General features: G+C 50.2%; 1 protein-coding gene across 1 annotated transcript; it reads right to left on the bottom strand.

Moving 5' to 3' along the window:
• Positions 1 to 4,875: 4,875 nt before the first annotated feature.
• KHDRBS1 (KH RNA binding domain containing, signal transduction associated 1) lies at positions 4,876 to 24,362 on the bottom strand. The gene is made up of 9 exons (XM_054170915.1): positions 23,838 to 24,362; positions 15,676 to 15,803; positions 14,950 to 15,066; positions 12,823 to 12,969; positions 9,901 to 10,037; positions 8,793 to 9,012; positions 7,821 to 7,888; positions 7,468 to 7,526; positions 4,876 to 4,994 (listed from the first exon to the last, which is right to left on the bottom strand). Exons 1-9 carry the CDS (start codon positions 24,160 to 24,162, stop codon positions 4,897 to 4,899), a joined length of 1,299 nt encoding a protein of 432 aa, XP_054026890.1. The 5' UTR covers positions 24,163 to 24,362; the 3' UTR covers positions 4,876 to 4,896.
• Between the last annotated feature and the right edge of the window lie 402 nt (positions 24,363 to 24,764).

Below are 24,764 nucleotides of genomic sequence, written 5' to 3' on the forward strand. Positions count from 1 at the left end.
AAACAACCAAAAAACAGATATTTTTTTTTTTAAAAAAAAAAAGGGGGGGAAAAAAAAGGAAAAAAAAAAAAAAGAGAGAAATGTGCTATTAAAATCAGACATTTAGGTTACCTTTTTTTTTGGGGCTTTGCGATGCCTGTTAGCTTTACACATCCTGATTGCTCCTGCGATAACTTTTCCTTTAAAAAGGGGGGGAATATTGGCTTGAGCTTTTTTTCATCAAGCAAGACCATAATGCCCTGAAAGCTGACTCCAAACCAGCGTGGAAAAGGCTGTTATTGACACTTTCAAGAACAAAGCTACAAATAACAACTCTTTTTTTGTTTTGTTTTGAATTTTTTGCCCTCTTTTTTTAAACTCTTTTTGCTTTTAAGAAGGACTTCCCCCTCGGAATCGCCCCCTTGCCACAAGCAGTTTGGCTCCTCCAGCTCTGTTTTTCAACCCTCTCCCTCCCCACCCCCCACCCCCCCCCCCCCCTAAAGCAGTTTTAATTCTCTTCCCCCTTTTCCAAATGGCCAGCCAGCTTCAGGAGCAGGTTTGCCCAGGGAGGGGGCAGAAAGCTCCATCCCTGGTGGGTTTTAAAGGCCAGGCTGGATGGTGGGGGGCTCTGAGCGACCTGATCTAGCGTGAGGTGGCCCTGCCTGGGGCAGGGGGGTTGGAACTGGGACCATCATTGAGGCCCCTTCCAACCCTAACAACTCTATGATTAATTTTTGGTGTTTGTTTTGTTCTGTTTTTCCTTTTTTAGTATACAAACCATTGCCCCTCTCCCCCATGTCCTTTCTTAAAAGCAGCAGTTTACTGTAGGAGACTCTTAAGAGCCAGCCACACGCACCCCTCTCAGAAGGATCTGAGGATAGGCAGCACCCTCCTCGAACACAAGAGACATTTTTTAAGTGGCTTTGCCAAAGGGAAAGCTACTGGAAACAAAATAAACCCCAAATATAGGAAAGGGCAGCAATTTAGCCAAAAGGGTTTGTTTTGGGGGGTGGTGGTGTTGGTGCAAGCTTCCTTCTCCTCCGCAGTGGCAGCTAAGCCTTAGATTTGATTTTTGTTTGGGTCTTTTGGTTTCTTTCCTCTCTCAGCCTTCATTTTGTCACCAGCCATTTCAGACTCAAAGCTGGAGCCTGGAATGTTCTGGGAGGCCTCCTGAAATCTGAATAATTCAACACAGAACCATCAACACTTTCCAGCAGGCTCAAGTGAGTAGTTGGCTTTGGTTTTTTTGCCATAGATCAGGGTTTTCTTTTTGCCCCATTCAGGCTGGGTTTTGCCACAGTTAACTTTCTTTATGCCACAGGCTGGGTTTTGACCCTAGATTAGGGTGGATTTTTTTTGGCCACACATCCAAGTTTTTTACCACAGATCAGTTTTTATTTTGCCACAGGTGAGACTTCTTACCATAGATCAAGTTTTTCTTGTGCTAAAACTACCACATTTTGTCACAGGTCAGGATTTGTTCCAATGGATCAGGCTTTTTTTTAACCACAGATCAGGGTTGGTTTTCCCACAGATTAGGTTGGGGGTTTTCTTTTTGCCACAAGTCAAGTTTTTTTTGCCACAGATCAGGGCTATTTTTTTTGCCCACAGAGCAGGACTTTTACCATAGATGAGGTTTTATTTCCCCACAGATGGGAGCTTTTCCCACAGATCAAGTTTTCCTTTTGCCACAGATCAGTTTTTTTTTTAACCATAGATTACTACTTTTTTGGGGCACAAATCAGGGTTTTTCTTTTTGCTTTTGGCCACAGGTCAGCATTTTTTTTACCCTAGATCAAGTTTTCCTTTTGCCACAGATCAGGGTTTTTTTTTTACCATAGAGCAAGTTTTTATTCCAACACAGATCAGGTTTTTAACCATAGATCAGTTTTCATTTTGCCACAGATCAAGTCTTTTTACCATAGATGAGTGTTCATTTTGCCACAGATGAGAGTTTTGACCATAAATCAGCTTTGACTTTGCTACAGATCAGCTTTTTAACCACAGATCAGTTTTGACTTTGCCACAGTGCAGCTTTTTTTTTCCATAGACCATTTTACTTTGCCACAGATCTTTTTTCCATAGGTCAGTTTTGACTTTGCCACAGATCAGCTTTTAAACCACAGTTCAGCTTTTTCCCCCATAAATCACTTTTTACTTTGCCACAGATCAGCTTTTAAACCACAGATCACTTTTGGCTTTGCCACAGATCTGCTTTTTAACCACAGATCACTTTTGGCTTTGCCACAGATCAGCTTTTTAACCACAGATCACTTTTGGCTTTGCCACAGATCAGCTTTTTATCATAGATCACTTTTGGCTTTGCCACAGATCAGCTTTTTATCATAGATCACTTTTGACTTTGCCACAGATCAGCTTTTTATCATAGATCAGTTTTGACCTTGCCACAGATCAGCTTTTTAACCACAGATCAGTTTTGACTTTGCCACAGACCAGCTTTTTAACCACAGATCAGTTTTACTATGCCACAGATCAGCTTTTTATCATAGATCACTTTTTCTTTTGCCACAGATCAGCTTTTTAACCACAAATCACTTTTTACTTTACCACAGGTCAGCTTTTTAACCACAGATCACTTTTTACTTTGCTACAGATAGATTACTACCTTTTTGTTTGTTTTTTTTTTTAGCCACAAATCAGAGGGTTTTGTCTTTTTTTTTTTGCCACAGGTCAGGATCAAACTGCTTGCATAACTTCCAGGGGGTGAAAAAAACCTTAATATCTTTTTCCTCCCCCTTTTTCTTATCTCAAAAGAAAGAAATCAAAATCCAGCTCATGCAGTGAGCTTGGTAGGAATCACCAAAAACCAAATAAAACCCCCACTTTCTGTTTTAACATCATCTTTTAAGAAGACAATTAGCTTTAGCATTAATGTAATAGTTATTTGGATCATACTACTACTACTACAAGTCACTATTTGTTTGGTTTTTTTTTCTTATTGCTCTACCAAATACTAAAAATTCACATAAAAATGACAATTCATCACATTTAATTTGATTAAAAAAGGACTAAACTTTATTGACAAACTGCAGCAGACACCTTTGACAAGTTTTTAGCTACCTATTTAGGCAGGCTTACACATGTAGCATTTAAACAGAGTGGGAGGACAGGGTAACAAATCCAATTAGGCCTTTATCCTATGTACAAAGTGAAGTTTGTTTGTTTGGGGTTTTATTTTTCCCCCCCCTCTATTTTTTTGCTTTGTCTGTCTGGTTTGCTTTTTGTTTTCAGCTGCAGCGTCCCTTTTTTAGGCAGAGCAAGTGTTGAGACACACTTGAACAAGCCAAGGTGGCTGAACAAGTCAAGGTGGGGTTGGTAATCCTGACAGTGCTGGCAAAAAACAGCTGGAAATTTGCACTGTTTTGACCTGCCCCCCTCCTCCCCTCATCCCTCCCCTCCCCCAAAATATTAGCAAAACAACGAAACCATTGAAGAGTTCAAACTTACTCACAGAACACTCTTGTTTTCTCAGAGCAAACATGAGGCTATTAAAGCCACACTTGAAATGTCAATTGATTATTATTGGTTTTTATAGGTTTTTTTTTTTCCCCCCCTTTTCCCCCCTCTCACCTTCCCCCCACATTAAAAAGTCCTTCAGAGAGCACCAACCTCAGACCCCCTCCCCCCCTTTTACAATGGGAACACAAAAGCACAAATCAGCTTCCCAAGCATCTCTCAACACTGCAAGCTCCTGGGCTAGATTTCAAAACCCACGTAAGGAAAAAGTCAATTTTTTTGTTGTTGTTGTTGTTTTGTTTTTTTTTTTTTAACCCCTCTAATTGTTTGGTTTTTAAGTCAATTATTTTTTTTTTTTGTTTTTGTTTTTTTTTTTTTAAAGAAGAAAAACAAAACTATTTAATTTGTTTGGAGGATCCTCTGTATTAAAATTTAAACTGAAGATTTCGCCAGCAATCGGTTTGGTTTGGTTTTGTTTTGGTGGTTTTTTGTTGTTGGTTTTTTTTTTTTCCTTTGTTTAAGGATGGTTTGACACCTTGAGGTTACTTCTAAGCAACTACTGTTAACATTATGATATTTTTTTTTTGGTTGTTTGGTTTTTTGTTTTGCTTTTTAATGCTTATAACCCCCCCCCCCCCCTCCTCCCCCACCACCACCACCCTGAATTTTGAAATGTAGCCTACTTTGGGATTCTGCAACTAGCAACTTTTAAGGGTTCCTCACCAAAAATAAACAAACAAACAAACAAATAAACCAAAAAGTAATAAAACAATATAATATCCAAACTTAAAAAGGTTAACAAACCCCTTAAATTTCTTAAGTGCTAAGCAAAGCATTGGAAACTAACATTTATTATGGTTTGGTTTTGTTGTTTTTGTTTTGTTTTGTTTTGTTTTTTTTAACTGTTTGCTTTTCTATTTTTTTTTTGTGGTTTTTTTTTTGTTTTTTTTGCTTTTTATTAAAAAAGGTACAGTTGATCTTTTGTGGGGTTTTTAGCTCAACAACAGAGAAAGGAGAGGCAAAAAAATAAAATAAGAAAGGCGATCTGCACACTTTAAAAAAAAAACAACAAAAAAAGGGAAAATAAAAAAAAAAGAGAGAAGGTTAAAAAAAAAAAAAAAAAGGAAATGAATTAAAAAGGCTGTCCTCTAAATCTCTATTTAACTCAGTTTTAAAACACTACAGACAAGAAGCCAGAATGCAGGGGGTAGGAGGGGTGAGGGGAGGTGAGGATGGACTGGGAGGGAGGGTGGGAAAAAAGAAAGAAAAGGGCCACAAAGAAAAACAGGGAGACAATTACTTGTCTGGTGTGGGTAAAGCAACAGGAATCCTGGGAGATACAAGAATCAGTAACAACCTGGGGGGTTGGGGTTTTGTTTTTTGCTCATAATTGATAGTTTGGGTTTTTTTTCTCCCCCCCTTCGTGTTATTTTTGTTGGTTCAATAACGTCCGTATGGGTGCTCTCTGTAGGCCCCTTTCACAGGCCGGGCTGGGGGGGCCTTCAGGGAGGGTCTGGTGCCATTCCAGTCATCTTGCCCTGTGGGAATAAGAACACAACAACAACACAAAAAAAAACCAAACCAAACAAACACCAAACCAAGCAAAGAAAGAGGGAAGAGGAGGGCAAAAAAACAGACAGAAAGAAGAGGGGAGAGGAGGGCAAAAAACACAGACAGAAAGAAGAGGGGAGAGGAGGGCAAAAAACACAGACAGAAAGAAGAGGGGAGAGGAGGGCAAAAAACACAGACAGAAAGAAGAGGGGAGAGGAGGGCAAAATCACAGACAGAAAGAAGAGGGGAGAGGAGGGCAAAATCACAGACAGAAAGAAGAGGGGAGAGGAGGGCAAAATCACAGACAGAAAGAAGAGGGAAGAGGAGGGCAAAAAGAAAGAAAGAAGAGAGAAGAGGAGGGCAAAAAAAGAGAAAGAAGAGAGAAGAGCAGAAAAAAAAGAGAAGAGGAGAAAAAAAAAGAAAAGAGAAGAAAAAAAAGAGAGAAAAAAAGACAAAAAGACAAAAGAAAATGAAAAGGGGAAAAAAAAAAAGAAGAGGTGTAGGATGGCAGCATGTCTGACTGGACTTCCAGACACCAGCCTGCTTCCAGATTTTTCTGTTCCTTCCCTTCTACAAGCACAGGAAAATATACAAGCAGACAGCAGCTGCTGCCTCTTCAGAGCAGATGCTGCTGGGGCTGGCCCTGCTGATGGGACACTACACACAACAGGACAACCCAAACCCTTCTGCTGCCACCAAAAGCCAATGAAGTTCAGTCCCCTCTTGACCCCTAGGTAGTTGATGTTCCAAATATCCAAACTCAGCTTTCATTATGGGCTTGTGCTTGCACCACTCATACTTCCACACCTGCCTTTCCCTCCAGGTCCACCAGCTCCTGAAAGCCAAGCCCAGCAGCCAGCCAAGCCTGTTCCTACCACCACAGAGCTCATTCCCATTCTCTCAGACCCAATCTCCAGCCTGGCTCAACAATTTAGTTCTCTAATTCTGTTTCTGTGAAAGCAGAGACCAAAAGGAAATGACTGTGGATAAACAGATTAGCTGTGGCAACTCCATGCCAAGTATACAAGGGAGCATTTTGGCCTTCACATCCCAGACACCACCACCACTCTCCTACCAAGTAGGAGGCACAAAGGCCTCTTTGTGCTGCCTGACGAACGCAGGCAACAAACCAAGCCATTGAAGGCAGGAAAGACAGCCAAGGGGAAAGACAGCAGCTGTCTGCTCCACTGCATCTTGGACTGGAAAAGCATCTCTGGTGAAGCACCTGAATGTGAACTCCTCATGACTTAACTGCTACGAGGACAGGCTGAGGGAGCTGGGGGTGTCCAGCCTGTAGAAGGCTCCAGGGGAACCTCAGAGCTGCCTTCCAGTAGCTGAAGGGATCCTGCAGGAAGGCTGCAGAGAGACTTTTCCTGAGGATGTCTAGAGACAGGAGAAGGGGGAATGGTTTGAAGCTGAGGGAGAGCAGGGTTAGACTGGAGCTTAGGAAGAAGCTCTTCAGTATGAGGGTGGTGAGACTCTGGAACGGGTTGCCCAGGGGGGATGTGGATGTCCCCTCCAAGGAGGTGTTCAGGGCCAGGTTGGATGAGGCCTCGAGCAACCTGGGCTGGTGGAAGGTGCCCCTGCCCATGGCATGGGGGGTGGAACTAGATGACCTTCAAGGTCCCTTCCAACCCAAACCTTTCTATGGATCTATAAAGTGCTCTCTCATAGCCCTAAGTTGACAGCTTCAGGCAATTCCAATCAGCTAAACCTCAGGGACTACTTGCAGATCTTGTTGACCCAAGCTGTTTCCCCCCCAGAGTGAGGCCTTTGTGTGACACTTAAATCCACTTCCCAAGCAAAGGTACAGTGTCAGTGAGCAGGTTCCAGAGCATAAGGAAGCAGATGGAACCATGTGCTCATCCAGCTCAACAAAACACAATCCCTGCAAACCAGATTCCAGCAAAAGCATCACTGTGGGTGGAAATCCAGAGCTCTTAAAATACTCTGAAGCTACAGAGGAAATGAAAAGATATTTCTATAGTGAAACAGGGAATTTGAAAAAGCAGCAACTTTGGACAATCAAGCTAGGTAAGAACCTCAAAACCACAGAGTGCCTTTGGGTGTTCAGACCTGGAGGGCAGATTTAGACTTGCTATTAAGAAATTCTCGACAGTGAGGGTGGGGAGACACCGGCACAGCTTGCCCAGGGAGGCTGTGGATGATGATTCCTCCCTGGAGGTGTTCAAGGCCAGGCTGGATGAGACCTTGAGCAACCTGGGCTGGTGGGAGGTGTCCCTGCCCATGGCAGGGGGGTTGGAATTGGATGACCTTTTAAGGTCCCTTCCAACCCACATCTTTAGGGCATCAATCTTCTACCATGAGAAACCTTTAAGGTTCTCCTCAAGCTTTTGCTCAGGGCATGGAGTGGAAAACACCTGGTAGGCCACAAGCAATTCCCAACCACTGTAGGTAATTCCCAACTATATGCAGCCCCTTCCCAGTCAAGAGACATACCATAAGCGTCATAGGTATCCTGTGCCTCCCCATGTCCATAATCATAGTATTCTGTGTCCCTGGAAGAGTAATTAGGGTGATTACACATGGTGCTGAAATCACATTCCTCAACTGCACACAACCTGCACAAACACTTGGAAAGCAAAAATGCCTCAACATGACTCATGGCCAAGGTGTCCTGGAGTGTTATGGACACTGGGACACCCCCTAAAGGGATTTCCCAGGTAGATTCCAGTAGAATAAGGCACTCTCTGTACAGCTCAAGCTTAGAAATGTGCTTCCATTCCTTTAAAAGAAATAAAAGGAACCAGGATCATGCATAAAGCTCAGTAAAACAGAGACAAGCAACTCACCCCTGGCCCTGGCTGTAGTAACCTTCATAGCCCTCATAGCTCTGGTCTGCATAGGCATCATCATAGCCCTGAAATGGATGATGACATAAACAGGGTGAATGGAAGGACCAAAGGTTGAAGCCTGAGCAAGAGGAATGGCAACACTGAATTCAGGCTACAGCTGCTCCCAGAAGAGCCTGGGAATCCTGGTCTGCCACAGGGAAGGGGCTCCAGGGTGGAGGCACAGGGAAAGGGCTCAATCATAAGACAAAGCTCACCAAGATCTTGTGTCCTGTGGCATGGGGGAATGAGCCACACCAATACTGACTGATCAGAGTCATTTACATGTCCAAGGCTGCAGTTTGTCTGCACTACAAATCCACGTGCCAGGATGTGCCACCCACACCACAAGATCTACAGGTGGACCAATCCCAACCTATTAATTATTGATTGGTTTTGTGAGAGGTTTTTTTCATGAGGGGAAACATCACTATCTGTGAGGATTCCCCAAAATGCTGGTGCATATCCAGCCCAGCTGTCCTGCTTCTCCTTTAGAGCACCAAGAGCAGAGGGGCCAAGAGAGGCTTGGCAGGGGGGTGATGCTTAAACCATCACCAAGCTCATTCACAGATTCCCTTCAAGGATTTGGGGGCCAGGGAGAAACCTTTGGGGCTTCATGCTCAAAGAATTCCTCCTGCAGGAGGAATGTGTGATGTAAACTACCTCAATCCTGGTGATTTTTAGGGCAAGCTGCAGCCTTGGGGGTACATTTCAGCTGAATAAACCCCACCTTTTCCCTTGTATACAGAATATCAGCAGTTCCTATGGGGATTAAAGAGGCAGAGCAGGGCACCCAGCACCACACTAGGGACTGGTGGTCACTTTTCTGATGCCATCTCACTGCTTTTAGGCCTTATTTTAAATGCATGGTCAGGGAGTTGGAATTGAAACAAACAAAAACACCCCAAAGATAAAGAAAAAAGAGTTTCTTACATAGTCATCATAGGACTCTGGAGCAGGAGGAGGAGGAAGTGGTATCCTCTGGATGCCAGCTGCACGTGCTCTGGGTGTAGGAGCACCTCGTACTGCTGGGGGAGGAGGCACTCCGCGGGCTACAGCAGCTCCCCGGCCAATGGTGCCCCTCACTGGGGCTCCTCTCACAAGGGCTCCCCGAGGAGGAGGAGGAGGAGGGGGAGGGCCAACCCCACGCCCCCTGGAAAGGAGACAGAAAGGACTGTGAGGAGCTCTGGCTGTGCTGCTGCTCCAGCTGAGCCCCGAGGGCAGCCCAGGTGCTTCTTACACCCACTTGATAAATAAGAGAGTCCTCATCAGCTGAGCCACGAGCTCTTCATCAAGAGCCAAAGCCCAGGAGCTGTTAATGCTCTTGCACTGCAGGATTCACAGAAACCTCTTCTGGGGAGAGGCCTCTGCTGCATCAGACACTGCACAGATGAAGACATAAATCTGACAGCAACCTCTGGCCAAATCATTTCTCTGAGTTCATTTCAAGCAAGCCCCTGGCCCTAACCTGTAATGACTGCTCCAGCCCAGGCCTGTGAAGATCAGTGCTGAGATGAGCAGGGGCACTTCTGAGCCAAACACTCAGAAGCAAAGACTTTCTCCTTATGAAAGACGTAGTGAAGCAAGAACTACAGCAACAGCTCGATCACCAATTTCTCCCAGTGCCTTGACAGCTATGACAGAATAATGCCAGCCTCTAACTTTCCTGGGGAAGGTCACTTCAAACTGAAATTGCTGCTTCTGCTGCAGGCTCCAGAAGCAAATATGACCCCCATCAATCTACAGCATGGCTTTGCAGGCCAGTTGTTGAAAGGTTACTTCATGAAGCTACTGTCTTCAGGCATCCAAAAGAAGACAGAAGACATCCCACTGCCCCCCAGATTCCACCTCAAAACACACCAAATGCTTGGTGCCAGCTGGCTGAGAGCACTGCAACACACAAGGCTGGAAAAGCCATGGCCAAAAGCCAAGGTCAAGGCCAACAGCTGATGTGTGAGAACAGGGAGTGGGAGCCTCATCTGGCAGCACAAGCCTGAGCAAGATGCAACATTTCCAGGTCTGTGGGGTATGGGAAAGGTACCTTGGAACAGGTGGAGGTGGTGGTGGAGCTGCTCCCCTTCCCCTCACAGGGACTCCTCGGCCGCGAGCTGGCTCTGGGACACCGTTCAGATAGGAGAGCTCCAGGAACTGCTCCTGACAGATATCATCCATCATGTCCTAAAGAAGGGAGAGAGTCAGCTCCAAAGAACAGCTAACTAGCCAGCCTTGGGGCTCCAGGATCTCACCAGCTGCCGCCCAGGGATGTAAAATCACCTGAGAGTCCTAAACTCAAAGCTGCTGGTCAGTGGTACTGGGATCTGCACAGCAGGCAGCAGTGCACAGCTGCCAGCCTCCTCCAAACAGGCCAAGGAGGACACACCACCTGCATGCCCAGGAGCTGCACTGAGCACCACAGCTGGTCCCTGGGCAGAGGACCTCAGAGGGACCTCGACTGACTGGACAGATGGGCAGAGTCTAATGGCATGGCATTTAACAAGTCCAAGTGCCAGGTGCTGCACTTTGGCCACGGCAACCCCAGGCAGAGCTACAGGCTGGGGTCAGAGTGGCTGAGAGCTGCCAAACAGAGAGGGACCTGGGGGTGCTGATTGACAGCCGCCTAAACATGAGCCAGCAGTGTGCCCAGGTGGCCAAGAAGGCCAAGGGCATCCTGGCCTGCATTAAGAATAGTGTGGCCAGCAGGAGCAGGGAGGTCGTTGTGCCCTGTGCTCTGCATTGGTTAGGCCACACCTTGAGTCCTGTGTCCAGTTCTGGGCCCCTCAGTTTAGGAAGGACATCAAAACACTTGAAGGTGTCCAGAGAAGGGCAACAAGGCTGGGGAGAGGCCTTGAGCACAGCCCTGTGAGGAGAGGCTGAGGGAGCTGGGATTGTTTAGCCTGGAGAAGAGAAGGCTCAGGGGTGACCTCATTGCCCTCTACGACTACCTGAAAGGTTGTAGCTGGGAAGGGTTGGTCTCTTCTCCCAGGCAACCAGCACCAGAACAAGAGGACACAGTCTCAAGCTGCACCAGGGGAGGTTTAGACTCGAGGTGAGGAGAAAGTTCTTCACCGAGCGAGTCATTCGTCATTGGGATGTGCTGCCCAGGGAGGTGGTGGAGTCACCATCCCTGGAGGTGTTCAAGAGGGGACTGGATGTGGCACTTGGTGCCATGCTCTAGTCATGAGGTCTGTGGAGACAGGTTGGACTTGAGGATCCTTGGGGTCTCTTCCAACCTTAGTTATACTGTGTGACCTCCCTCACGAGGGTTCTGGGGCTACCTGATGTTCAGCATCCCAGGATGGCAGCAAGATGCCTTCCTTATAGTGGGCATCTCACTCCAAGAGGACATTGAAAGGCTGCAATGTGCCCAGAAAAGGGTAAAAATGCTGGTGAAGGGTCTGGAAAACAGGGCTGAGGGAACTGGGGTTGTAGAGCCTGGAGAAAAGGAGGCTGAGGGGAGACCTCACTGCTCTCTACAGCTCCCTGAAAGGAGGTTGGAGCCAGGTGGGGTTTGGTCTCCTTCCTAGTAACAAGTGATAGAATGAGAGGAAATGGCCTCTAGTTGCACCAGGGGAGGTTTAGATTGGGTATTAGGAGCCATTTCTTCCCTGAAAGGGTTCTCAAAGACTGGCACAGGCTGCTCAGGGAGGCTGTGGAGTCTCCATCCCTGGAAGTACTGAAAAGCTGTGCAGCTGTGGTGCTGAGGGGCATGGCTTAGCAGCAGAGCTGGCAGCGTTAATGGTGATTCAATGACCCAGGCCTTTTCCAGGCTAAATGACTCTGTGGTTCCTTTGAGATTTATTTGCACATGGTGGAGAGTTGAGAGGTGAAGGCAGGCAAGACATCTCTCACCTTCAGCACCTCACAGCTCCCACTTAAAGGTGAGTGGCTGGCAGCGAGCCCACACAGCAGGAAACACTGACACGCTGAAGGAGCAGGGCAGGCAGCAGCCTGCTGAAGAGTACAGCCCCATTTGCAAACCCAGGCTGTCCTTCCCATTTCTTAGGCACTCAGCATGTGTCTGGCTCCACAAGGCTCTCTCCCCTCAGGGGATTTAGCTCTGAGAATCAGCACAGATCCCTGGTGACCCCGCAGGAAGCCACGGGAGCCCACCCGTCCCCTCCGCGCTCAGACGGGCTGGGCCTCGCTCAGAGCATCTCCACGGCGCCATGGCAACGCCACAAAGCAAGCAGGCTCCTGCCAGATGTGTCTTCACAGCACTGCTGGCTTGCAGAGTGACTTCTCTGCCCATTTGCACAAGTTTAACACGCTGCTTGAAGGCAGCCACAGATAAGACACTTTAAATAGCAAGGCTGCACGCTCGCTTTAGCAAGCTGGGGTTTTGTACCTCCCAGGGGCTCCTTGAAGATGACCTCTCTCCTTCAAAGACACTCTGCAGAGCAATTTCTCCTCCTCTCTGTGTCAGACTCTCAGAAATCACACAGTGCCCACATCCTTTTCCACACCTCCCTGCTGCCCACCCCTCCAGGGTTCCGCCCGCCCCTGGGATTTCAGGCGGAGTATTCTCAGCTCCCAGAACGTGGTGCCAGGGTACAGCCAGGTCTCTCCTCCCAGGGGACAAGCAGCAGGGATGAGAGGAAATGGCCTCAAGTTACAACAGGAAAGGTTTAGGTTGGACTTGAAGAATAAAAGGGTTGTCAAGCCCTGGAACAGGCAGCCCAGGGCAGTGGTGGAGGGAGTGAAAACCTGCGGAGACGTGGCACTGAAGGATGTGGTTTAGTGGGGGCTTGGGCAGCTTTGACTGGTTAGACTTCACCTTGGAGATCTTTTCCAGCCTTAGTGATTCTTAAGTATTAAGTATCTTAAGTATTAAACACAGGCTTAATACTCCAGGCCTTCCTCAACCACACCAAGTCCTGCAGCTCCAGCCTCAGGCTCTGCGAATCTTTCCCCATCTCCAACCCCTCAAGCTCCCCCGAGGAGGAAAGGGGATCAAGGTACATACTGGGACGAGGAACTTCTTGACTTCTTCCATGGCATGAGCCATCAGAGCATAAGCTTCACAAGGGGGGCCAAAAACTTCAATGAAGACATGCAAATCCATGTTGAGGTGAGCATATTTGGGGTCCCCCCCCTTCCGCAGCTCCTCCTCCTGAAAGCAAGCAGAGCAGAGGTTCCTCAACCCAGACAAGGTGCAGAGAAACAACTTTCAGCTTTCCTTGTCTTTCCCTCCCCCCAGGAAATGTCTGCCCAAGCATTCTGGCCATGCCTGGACACAGATGATGACAACATCCAGGTGCTACCTACACTTCACAGAATCAGATAATTGTCAGGCTTGGAAGGGAGCTCAAGGTTCAGCCAGTCCCAACCCCCCTGCCACGGCCAGGGACACCTCACACCACAGCAGGTTGCTCACAGCCACCTCCAGCCTGGCTGCAAACACCTCCAGGGCTGAGGCTTCCACCACCTCCCTGGGCAACCTGTGCCAGGCTCTCACCACCCTCCTGGGGAACAACTTCTTCCTGAATCTCCCCATTTCTAGTTTTGCTCCATCCCCCCCAGTCCTATCCCTCCCTGACACCCTCAGAAGTCCCTCCCCAGCTTTCTTGGAGCCCCCTGCAGATCCTGGAAGGCCACAATTAGGTCTCCTGGGAGCCTTCTCCTCTCCAGACTAAACAACCCCAACTCCCTCAGTCTTTCCTCAGAGCAGAGCAGCTCCAGCCCTCTGCTCCTCCTCGTGGCCCTTCTCTGGACACCTTCCAGCACCTCCAGATCTTTCCTCTAACAGAGGCTCCAGAACTGGATGCAGTGCTCCAGGTGAAGTCTCACCAGAGCCGAGCAGAGGAGGAGAATCACCTCCCTGGACCTGCTGCTGGCTATGCTTCCTCCTCTCTCTTCAGAGCTGCCTTCCCAGGTGACTGATATTTCTGCCAAAGCACTGACACCAGGCACTTTTTCTCCCCCCCCCCTAGAAGATTAAGCATCTGCAAGCTGTGCCCTTCCTCCTCAATGGAATGAGCTCGAGGTGCTCATTTCCACCTAGTGAAGTCTGATGCCTCAAAGCAGCTTCCTCTACCTCCACTCTTTGATCCTGGTGTTAATGAGATGGCTTTAAGAATCCCAGAATGGCTCAGGTTGGAAAGGGACCTTAGAATTAATTCCAGCAACTCCTTCAAAGCCCTTCTCTGAAGGACTTTGTTTCCCCTCCAGAACAAAAACTAATAAGGAAAAAAAAAAAAGGATTTCTTTTTTTTTCCCAGCTGCTCCCTCTGAAATCCTGAAATTCTCATGGTTCAGTGAAGATGTTGAAGCAGCATGTTCCTGATAATCTTTAGTGAATCACAAAGTGCCAGGAGGGTTTTGCCCTTTTTTCCCAGCAGGAAAAATGAGAAGAATGTTTCTTCCCCTTCCTGCTTACTCCAAAGACTGTAACAGAGCTGTAACAGTTCAGCTTTTCCCTTCATTGCCATGAAAAGCTTTTGCCCCTCTGGCTTGCTTGGAGCTTCATCAGGAGGACACAGAGCTGTTGGGAGTGAGTTCAGAGGAAGGTCACAAAGATGGGCTGGAGCCCCCCCCCCCTGCTATGAGGATAGGCTGAGGGAGCTGGGGGTGTTCAGTCTGGAGAGGAGAAAACTCCAGAGGGACCTTAGAGCTGCCTTCCAACACCTGAAGGGATCCTCCAGGAAGGCTGCAGAAGGACTTTTCCTGAGGGTGTCTAGAGACAGGACAAGGGGGAATGGTTTGGAGCTGTGAGAGAGCTGAGTTAGACTGGAGCTGAGGAGGAAATTCTTCATATGAAGGTGGTGAGACTGTGGAATAGGTTGCCCAGGCAGGCTGTGAATGTCTCCTCCTCCTCCTCAGGGTTGTTCAAGGTCAGGCTGGGTATGACCTTGGGCAACCAAGTCTGGTTGAGAGGCGTCCCTGCCCATGGCAGGAAGGTTGGAGCAGATGATCTCTGAGGTCCCTTCCAACCTGAGCCATTCTGTGACTCCTGGAGATCATCCAGCCCAATCCTCCTGCCAGAGCAGGTTCACCAAAAGTCCCCTTCCACCCCCCACCATGCTGGGGTTCTGTGGCTCCCCCCAGCACACTGCAAGGCCTCAGGGGCTGCTTTGAAGGGGGCTGCCCTCACCTTTGCCTTGTCTCGCATCGAACCCTTCCCGAGCACAGATATCTTAGCACCAGTTTCTTCCTGCAGCCTCTTGATGGTGTTGCCTTGAGGGCCCAAAATCTTTCCAACAAAGTTGAACTGTGAATGGAGAAAACAAACCAAACCAAACACCAAAGGAAAATGAGCTCCAGAGTTCAGAAGCCTTAAACTTAGCTCTTCTCTGTGCTGTGCTGGCTGACAGAAGAACTGAATCCCTCCCAGCTGCTCTTCAGCTCATCAAAAAGCCAGGGGACCAAAGCAAATGCACCAGAAAACTTAAGTCCCAGAACATTCTTTTTGAGGGGAAGAAACTAAACAAAACCAGCCAACCAACCAACAGATCAGCAAGCTAGATGAACTCCTGCAAAGTGTTTAATCTTAACATCTACTCTCCAGCAAAGCCTGAAGAGTTCAAGGAGTTCTCAACTGTAGAACTCAAAAGCTCTACATCTGGAAGTGCCTCTTCCAGCCATAAAAGAGCCCAGCTATGCTTGCTCCCAAGTGTGATGGATCAAGGAACCAGAGCCCACAAGCTTGCCCAGGAGAGAAAGATTCCATGGAGGCAGTGGGGCAGTGGCACAACTGCTCCTGAGACTTTGCCAGCTGCTACCTCCCAGTCAGCCATCAAAACAAACCCCAACCCAACCAAACCTCCACAGCAAACCAAGCAGATCCCAGAGATTCAGGAAGCCCTTTTCTGGCCCTCACCTTGGGGTACTGTTTGACAGGTATCAGCACTCGCTCTTTCAGTTTCATGTTCTTGTGGGAAAACAAATCCAGGTAGTTCTCTTCCTCCTCCTTCTTGGTTGTCTCACCCTTCTGAATTTTTTCAATCTCTAAACAAGATAAAAATAGGGCTGCTTACATTCCTCAAGCCAGCATCAGTTGGAGGGCTGGAATTAGGAGAGGACACCCCCCCTCATTTCTCTGTCAATAGATAACCACCACTCAGCACTGCATTCATGGGAGTCTGGATAGGCAGAGCCAGCCTCGGCAGTGCCAGCCCACAGCCTGCCTCTTCTCTGCCTCCCTTCACACCTAGGAATTCCAGAAGGCCAAAAAGGGGATACTGAACAAAAAGCAGAACCACCAGCAGAGAATGGCCTGCAGAAAAACTGCAGCAGAGGAAAGGAGGAAATTGCAAACACAGTTTTGCATCTTACTTCTGCTGTGCCTTCCCCTAGCAGTCCCCAGGCTCCTGCCTCCACCACAAAGGCAGTGCCCTTGGGTGGGCTCCTGAAGCTACAACAAAACCAGCCCCAACCCCTCTGACCATTTCAGTATCTGAAGGGGACCTGCAGGCAGGCTGGGGAGGGACTGTTCAGAAGGGTCTGTGGGGATAGGATGAGAGGCAATGGTTTGAAACTGGAGCAGGGCAGGTTTAAGTCGGACATCAGGAGGAAGCTCTACACAATGAGAGTGGTGAGACACTGGAACAGGCTGCTCAGGGTTGTGGTTGAAGCCCCATCCCTGCAGACATTCAAGGTCAGGCTTGCTGGGACCCTGATCTGGGTGGAGATCTCCCTGCTGGCTGCAGGGGGTTGGACAAGATGCCCTCTGAGGGTCCCTTCCAACCTGCTGCATTCTGTGGTGGGAAGGAGGTGATGGGGCAGGGTGCAGCAGGCAGCACTGCAGAGCTGGGTGCAGGAACATGCCCTGCCAGCCTCCAGCTGGGGAAATCCTTCTATGAGGCTGCAAATCTATTTCTCCCACCCCTACATGGGAGGTCCTGAGAAGGTAGAGATTTAACACTGCTCCACGTGGTTGAGGCCTTATCCCTGCAGACATTCAAGATCAGCCTGGGCAGCCTGAGCTAGTTGGAGATGTCCCTGCTGCCTGCAGGGGGGTTGGACAAGATGACCTTTGAGGGTCCCTTCCAACCCTATGCAGTCTGTCACCCAGTGACTGCACACAGTCCTGCTAACACTGTGGCCATCAGCACATCAGGCAAGTTCCCATGGCTGGAGCTGATGAGCTGGTTTAGATCTGTAATTCAGTTAGTGGTGCCAACAGATCTTGCCATCAGGAGCTGTAGATGAGCTGAAAACAATCCCAATAAAGGGAAGGCTGCCTGAGTGCCACTCCAGAGTGCAGTCTGGCTGATGAAAGTCTTATGAGCTTCATTTCATTAGAGGAAATGCACTTTCCTTTCTTTCTAACTGGGCTTCTGGAGTTGTAAGCCTCAGGCACACAGCCATAAAAGCAAGTGTCACAAGTCCTTAACTTGATTCAGGCACTGCAACAACTACACATCCTTTTTTTTTCCCTCCCCCTCTTTTGTCTCTTAAAATAAGATTCTGATTTTTTAATGTATGTTGTGAATTAGAGAGTCCTGGAAGACCAGAGAGGCAGCCTCTGACTTGAAGTGAAGGCATGCTGCAGCCTCAGGAGGATCTGGAACAAAGTCCAAGCAACCTTCTGGAAGTAGGTCATGAAGGTAGGCTAATTAGGAACTGGTACACAAACACCTTCTCCAGCCTGGCTGGAAAGTCAGTGGTCACTGAGGGATGGCTGGAGACAGTCCTCTCCTCACAGCCAGCCCAAATGGATGAGACTCTGTCCCTGGAGACATTCAAGATCAGGCTTGGTGTAGCCCTGGGCAGCCTGACCTGGTTGGAGGTGTCCCTGCTGAGTGCAGGGGGGTTGGACAAGCTGCCCTTTGAGGATCCTTTCCAACCTAAATGCAAGCCCTGAGTGAGTATCTTCAAGGCAGGCACTTTCAGCAGAGGTTCTCAGAGGCATGACTGCACCTCCCTTTGCACAAGGGGAACACTGCACACCTTTCAGAGGAACACAGCCCCCAGCTGACTGGGTTTTATGTTCCAGGAACAGCCCAGCCAGGAATGATTTTTATGTAATGCTCAGCACTAGACAATGATCTCCCCCAGATTTGCAGCCAACCCATTATTAGCCACCTCCAATCACTTGTGAAGCATTTGCACTCTTTGGCCTGAGAAAGAAATTGGTCACACCACGCTCAGCCATCACAAATTACCATTTCCAGATGCTTAGCAGGAGAGGAGCATGACCTTAAAGATTAAATTGTGCCATTTCCCCAGCAAACCCAAGAGCTATAAATATCTCCTCTGAGCTGAAAAAGCTCTGAATGCAACTTCTCACATCTCAGGGGGAAAGAGAGACAGTTAGCCAAGATGATATCCATAAGTGGATTAAAGCTGCAAGACACAGCTGAAACTGAAGACTGCTTTGTCACTGCCAGAATGTAAAGAGGGCAGCTGCAAGATCTGGGTGCTTCCTGTCATGTCTGTCCAGGTCAGGAGCTTTGTGCTGTGGCCACAGTGGTCATGATTTCAGTTTGAGAAGACTGGACTATCAGATGCAACTTGGCACATTATCCACCTGCTGAGCACAAGGATGGCCAGGAGCCAGCAATGTGTCCTTGTGGCCAAGAAGGCCAATGGCATCCTGAGGTGGATTAGAAGGGCTTGTGGTGAGTAGGTCAGGGAGGCTCTCCTGCCACTCTGCTCTGCCCTGCTGAGGCCACAGCTGGAATATTGTGCCCAGGTCTGGGCCCCTCAGCTCAGGAAGGGCCTCAGGGAACTGCTTGAAAGAGTCCAGCATGGAGGCACAGAGCTGCTGCAGGCAGGGGAAGTTTGCTTTAAAAGCAAATGATTCCTCTAAAGACATGATGGGGGGAAAAAAGACACCCCCCCCAAAACAAGAGCAAAGTTCAAGCACTGTAAAATGTGTGAGAGAAGGTTCAGAGCTGGCTGCCCTGGGTGGCTTTAGGGAGGGTTTTGACTTTCAGCTCTAAGAACAGAGCAAAGGATTAAGATTTGGGAGCTGAAGGTTGCCTTGGTGGCTTTGTCCCTGCTCAGGCAGAGAGCTTCAGACTCCCTAATCCAATGTGATCACCTCTCAAATATTTTGGCTCTCTGAACCCAGCAAGTTTATTTCTTCAAGCCCATTTTGAATGTTAACAAGAAATGTTTTCTACACATGGCAGGAATTAAAGCACCCTAAACCCCTTCTTGATGTAAATTAACACTACCCAGAGGCATCTTCTACCTTGCCAAAGCACAATGCAGTCAGAGGTCAGGCTCTGCACACCAGTGACTCACAGCTGACATCAACCACACAGCAGAATTCACTCAGCCTCCTGCAGCAGCTGCACCTGGGAATCACTCTGGGAGGGCAGCAAATAGTTAACCATTTGCTAAACATCAGATCCACTCTCACCAAGCCTTCAGATGAAATCTAAGGCACAGAAGAAACCTTGAAGAGCAGAAAAACTCATTCCCAACCTGCCTGGAGGCTGTCCTGGGCAACCTGCTCTAGGTGAACCTGCCCTGCCAGGGGGGGTGGACTGGATGATCTCCAGAGGTCCCTTGCAGCCCCCAGAACTCTGTGATTCTGTACCTTGAAGCTCTGCAGCTTTGGGGATGGAGCTCAGTGTGGGTGACTTCACAGTCCCCCTTCACACCTTCAGAATGAACTCCAAGTCTGGGGGTTGGAACAAGATGACCTTTGGGAGTCCCTTCCAACCTGAGGCAATCAATGAAATAGGTGTGGAGGAGGACTGCAAACATCTCAGTTGCAACATGTCCTGCCAGCAAGAGGAGCTGGACCAGATAATCTTCAGAGGTCCCTGCCAGAGGTCCCTGCCAGTCTGTGACTCTGTGACTTGAAGTTCTGCAGCTCTGGGGACGGAGCTCAGTGTGGGTGTCCTTGCAGTCCCCTCCATACCTGCAGAAGGAACTCCAAGTCTGGAAAGAGGTGCGGAGGAGGGCTGCAAACATGCCCCTTCCAGCGTGTCCTACTGCTCTGGATTCCAGCCTTATCTGCCCTGCACTCTGGCACATCAGCTTCAGGACCTGAAGCAGCACTGAACCCCCAGGGGTAGCAGTTTGTCAGACCACTTACTGCTAGGAAGGAGCAGCACCCCTCGAGGGGTGAAGCATGCCTCCCAGCAGAGGTGCAGCAGCAGCAGGTTACCTTCTTGCCACGGGGAATGGCAGCAGGCTGGCAGCACTGTGTGGCAGTAGTTTCCAGGGCTTCATGGGGGGCAGTGATTGCATTGTCTCAGAAGAAGTCCTAAGGGGCAGGTAAAGGGGGTTGGTAACGCTGCTGCTTGACCAGGAGGAGACTAAAGCAGCCACAGAGCCACTCCTGAGCTAAGCCCAGGCTCCTCCTTGACAAAAAACCCACTCTCATCAAACCTTGTCCTGCAGCACACTTGTGGCTCTGCAAGCAGTGACACTTTCTGGGGACTCTCAGTACTGAGAGCACTACTTTAGCAGCATGATAATACTGAGCTCATGCCCCCAAACCCAACATAAACCCTCACCTAAAACCCACAAGAATTTGGGGATGGGAGCCTCCTGAAGACAGCAGAGCTCCCTCTTTCCCACACTGCTGCTCCCCAGCTGGTTTGACTCCCAAGGGGAGGAAGCAGGGACCTGTTCCTGGATGGATTTTGGCAGTAGTGGAAGCTGCAGAATTTGGCAAGCCCTAAGCCCAGCCCTTCCCTCCTGCTTTCTGCTGAAATAACTCCCCCCACCCCTCCAGCTTCCACACTGGGATTCATCTGCAGACAGCTCTGCACTGGGAAGGGAGGGGAGTGCCACCAGCACAGGGCATGGGGAAGCAAAGAAACCCTGCTGAAGCATGAGGCAGGGAGGAGAAAGCCTGGAGGTGAGCTGTGAGAAATGGCACAGAGGAGAAAGCCTGGAGGTGAGCTGTGAGAAATGGCACAGAGGAGAAAGCCTGGAGGTGAGCTGTGAGAAATGGCAGGGGCAGGAGAGGCTCTGGGGACAGGAGCAGGAGGAGGCAGGGTCACAGCAGTGCCAGGCACCAGCAGCTCGTGGTGTTGGCATGGCTTAGCAAGGTATACATTGACAAATGCAACAGGGAAAGGTTATTAGCACCTCACAGCCTGTGACAGCTGGGCACGAGTTCAAGGTGGCAGTTACAGCTCCTTTGAGGGGTAGGAAATATGCTCAGAAACACAGAAATTGAGATAATCTTCACCATTTCAGGACAGCCTGAACTCCACACAAAGCAAGCTTCAGGACCTTGTACTGCTCTGGGTTACATCCAGTTTCTCATCACCCCTGTGACCTCAGCCCATCTCTAATCCCACTGCTTGGCTCCTTGGCAAGTCACCCTTGTGAGGCCACCATCCAGCATCTGACATTCCCATACAGCCCATATCCCTTCCTTGGAACACACAACTGGAGGAGCCTGGCCTGAGAACCAGCCCCTCTGGGCAACAGAGAGCTCTGTTGAAGAGGCTTCCAACACCTCCCTGCTTTGCAGTGCTTTGCTCTAACTCCAACTGCTCAGTGCTCCATCCCTTCATGGGTCCTACCTTGTGTTCTCCACATCCAACTCACTGCTCTGAACCCACCCACCTCCACCCCTCCTCATCACCCCACGCTTCTAGGGATGTATAGGGCTGCACTTAACATAAGGACCAACAAGATGTGAGCTACAGAGACCTGCTAGTGGAATGAGAGAGCTCACAGGTCCATCTGCAGCAGAGGAGGCTCAGAGACAATCAGCACCTCACTTGGGCTTCCTCCATTAAATAAAGCCAGTGAAGATTACCCTAAGGATTTGGAAAGGGACCCCTGCACCTAGGTACCACATCAGGGGACATCTCCCATCTCCCCACTGCACACAAGCAGAGAGGATTCTGCCTTTCAAAACATCAGCATTCCCCTCCCCACAGCAGCTGGGAAGGGCACGAATCAAAGGCAGGCGAAGGGACCCCAAAACCAGAGATGAGAAAAACGTGCCCAAGGGTGCCAGAAATGCCAGTCTGCAGTTTGTGTTCAGGCTGCTGAGTAGCACAAGCCTGAAGTGCAGCCACTTCACCGCCTCTCCCTCACAAAGCACATCCTTCAGACTCGGCCTCGCGTCCCTGTGCTGCCCTTCAGCTGGCTCCCAAACAACGCTGATTTTAATCCAGAGCTGCTGAGCAGCTTTAGAGCCACAAAAAGTATCAGGGATTTTTTTTATTTATTTTCTTTAACAGATTGTTGCTAAAGCAGCAGCTGAACCCACACAGGGATCTCTCCCAGAGGCAGGCAGGACGAGCAAATTCCACTCCTGAGGAGGGGCTGGAGCAGGAATACTGCTGACACTCTAGAATCAGTTCTTCCTTTGTCTGGAAGTCATTTTGCTCAAGCTGTGCTGGCCATATGCATGAAAATCTTTGGTCCAGACCTAAATTCCACAGCAAGCCTCACAGCAGCTTCTGCAACACGACATCCCCAAAGGCTATCACAGCAGCAGGGACATTTTGAGCCCTCCAGAGCAGTTTGGAGTCACCTGTGCAAAGGGATTAAGGCACCTAAACAGCCAACATCTAAACTGCAGCTTCTTCCTCACAAGCTTCCTGCTCAGGTCAGTCTGAATTTGGGCTGCTGGTGAAGGCTCCCCAAAGGGCAGAGATTTTTTTTCCACACACCCAAAGTAAGCAGGAAGCATCTGGAACTCTTCCAGTGATCCATCTGGAGTCTCACAAAGCTGCAGGCTACTATCAGTAACGTTGAAAAACGAACGTAAAAACCCCTCATCAATCCTTGCTCCCCCCAAAGCTCTGCTAAGTGGGGCTGAGAACCTCCTCCTTTGTGCAGGAATCAGCCAGCTCCTCAGGTTTCATTGCCCTGGGAAGCATTATCACCGTGCTGTGGAGCATCAGCTGGCTAAAAGGCTTTTGTTAATGAAAAGCATTAAATTCTCAGCAAATCGGATTATAAAACTCATTTATTTAGCTGAAGATGCCCGAGAGTGAAGCCAAGTTCCACCTCCCCCCCCCCCACCCCGCCCGACCCCGCGATGCTATCCCCTCAGCTCCTCACACAATGGGAGGCAGCAATTCCCCAAGGATTCTCCCCTATGGTAGAGGAGGTGCTAATAAAAACCTCTAGCCCCGCACCAGTTGTGGCAACACCACTCATTTCCAAGACCTTAAACCTTCAAATCAGTCAAAAAGCAGAGCACACTCCGCTCCCCTGCCGCTGAAATCCGAGCACAGCCTCACGCCGGGTACCTCCCCAGCTCCTCACTACACTCACGCACAGAAAGCTGGAAGCGGTAGGAAACATTTTAAGTCATTCCCATTTGTTTCAGCTGACTACCGTGTCTGGGGGCAGCTGAAGCTACCCGAGAGAGCGCCACGGAACGCGGGCGCAGCAGCAGCAGCAGCTGCTCCGGGGAGGCAATCAGAACGCCAGGCGGTTGGGCAGGGATGGGGAAGGAGGAGGCTCGGTCTGGGCACAGAACAAAGACTGCCATTTCCATCGCCTCTTTAGGTTCATCAGAAACACCAACCGAGCTCTAATAGAGTTTGCCGGAAGGGAAAACCAAATCAAAGAGATCACAAACCGTGCCGCACAGGGACTCAAGCAGACGCTCAATGGACAATCTCAGGTTCATTTATCGTTCCCCTGCTCCCCCCAGGGATGGAGGGGGCCGGAATGACGGCACGCCGTGTGTTAAAAAGAAACTTCTGGGTCTGCGTTTCTTCTCCCAGCCCAAGCCCTCCATTAAGCACGGGGCTAAACAGAGAAAAATCTCTCGTCTTCCAAACCCCAGGATTTCATCTCGCACCGGGCAGGCCAGTTAGACTGGACCGGCGCAGGGGCCGCCGCCTCCCCACCTCCCCTGCTTCCCCCGGGAGCTGCCCACCGCCGTCCCGGCGACCCGGGGCGTGTGAGGGTCCTTCAATAATCTTGAGGCACAAGGCGTTTAGTAGGAGCTGCCTCCGGTCCTACCGGCCCCACGGAGCTCGTGGGATACAGTGTCCACTCCACCGAGACCGAAGAAAACCTGTCCGTCCCACCGAGCCTGGAAGTGCCCTGCACGGGGCCGTCCCGCCCGCCCTCCCCGGCCCCCGGTACCTGCTGTGAGGAGCTGCATGGCGTGCGTGAAGGACGGGTCGAGGCTGTCCTTCTCGGCCATCAGCTCGGGCAGATACTTGTTCTCGGGCTCCATCTTGGCAGAGGACCCGCTCAGCAGCGGAGCGGGGTTGCCAGAGGAGGCCTGACCGGACGAGCCGCCTGTCGTGGAGCCGGGCGGCAGAAGCGGTGGTGGCTGCGCCCCGCTAGCGTTCCCACGGCCCCCCCCTCCACGGGCCAGTCGCCGCTGCTGAGCACCCCCTTGGCGGGCACCACCGGCGCCCGGCCCGCGGCCCATACGGCCAGCGGGGTCATCGCGGCGCTGCATAACGTGGGGACGGAGCGCTGGTGGCGGCGGTAGGGGCAGCGGGGCGGGCGCAGAGCGGAACGGGCCAAGCAACGGTACCACACCGACCGCCGCAGCGCCACGGCCGGAAATGAGGGGCCGGAAGTCCCGCCCCTCTGTCTCCGTCGTCTCGTTTCCCCTCCCGCCTCCGCCGGCTCCCGCGCGCCGACCCACGCGCAGGGACGCAGCAGCCGCTCGGCTGCCGCTGCGCAGGAGTAGATCTGGCAGCGTGACATTAGTCACAGCCGCGCGAAAATGAGTCCCCAGCGCAGCCACGGCGCATGCGCCGGCGCCGTCCGCGCCAGAACAAAGCGGCTTCGCGCATGCGCCCTCAGCCTTTCCGCCAGGCGGCGGCTCTGAGGCGCGAAGCGCTGCGCGGGCCTGGGCTGTGATGGGGAGAGGCTGCAGGCTGGAGAGGCAGAGGGCTAGCGCAGCAACCCCCGGCGGGCCTCTGCAGCCATGGTAAGCCACCACGGCCTGTCTCAAGAGCTGAGCCTGCAGCCCGCTTGTGCTTGCAGCCTTGGATGGCGGTGTAAGGCCTTGGCAGGGCACGTGTGGGAGTTGAGCCTTTCTCCTGTCTTCAC

The sequence above is a fragment of the Dryobates pubescens genome, chromosome 20 (assembly GCF_014839835.1).
Source record: "Dryobates pubescens isolate bDryPub1 chromosome 20, bDryPub1.pri, whole genome shotgun sequence".
In the NCBI taxonomy this organism is placed as follows: domain Eukaryota; kingdom Metazoa; phylum Chordata; class Aves; order Piciformes; family Picidae; genus Dryobates; species Dryobates pubescens.

What these genes read in the sequence shown, in the direction of transcription:
- KHDRBS1 (XM_054170915.1), bottom strand. Translation starts at nt 24,162, where the DNA reads ATGCAGCGCCGCGATGACCCCGCTGGCCGTATGGGCCGCGGGCCGGGC. An exon ending in CATGCAGCTCCTCACAGCAG is followed by an intron (nt 15,804 to 23,837) that starts GTACCGGGGGCC and finishes TATCTTGTTTAG; the next exon opens with AGATTGAAAAAATTCAGAAG. An exon ending in TCAAGAAGTTCCTCGTCCCA is followed by an intron (nt 10,038 to 12,822) that starts GTATGTACCTTG and finishes TCCCTTCTTTAG; the next exon opens with GACATGATGGATGATATCTG.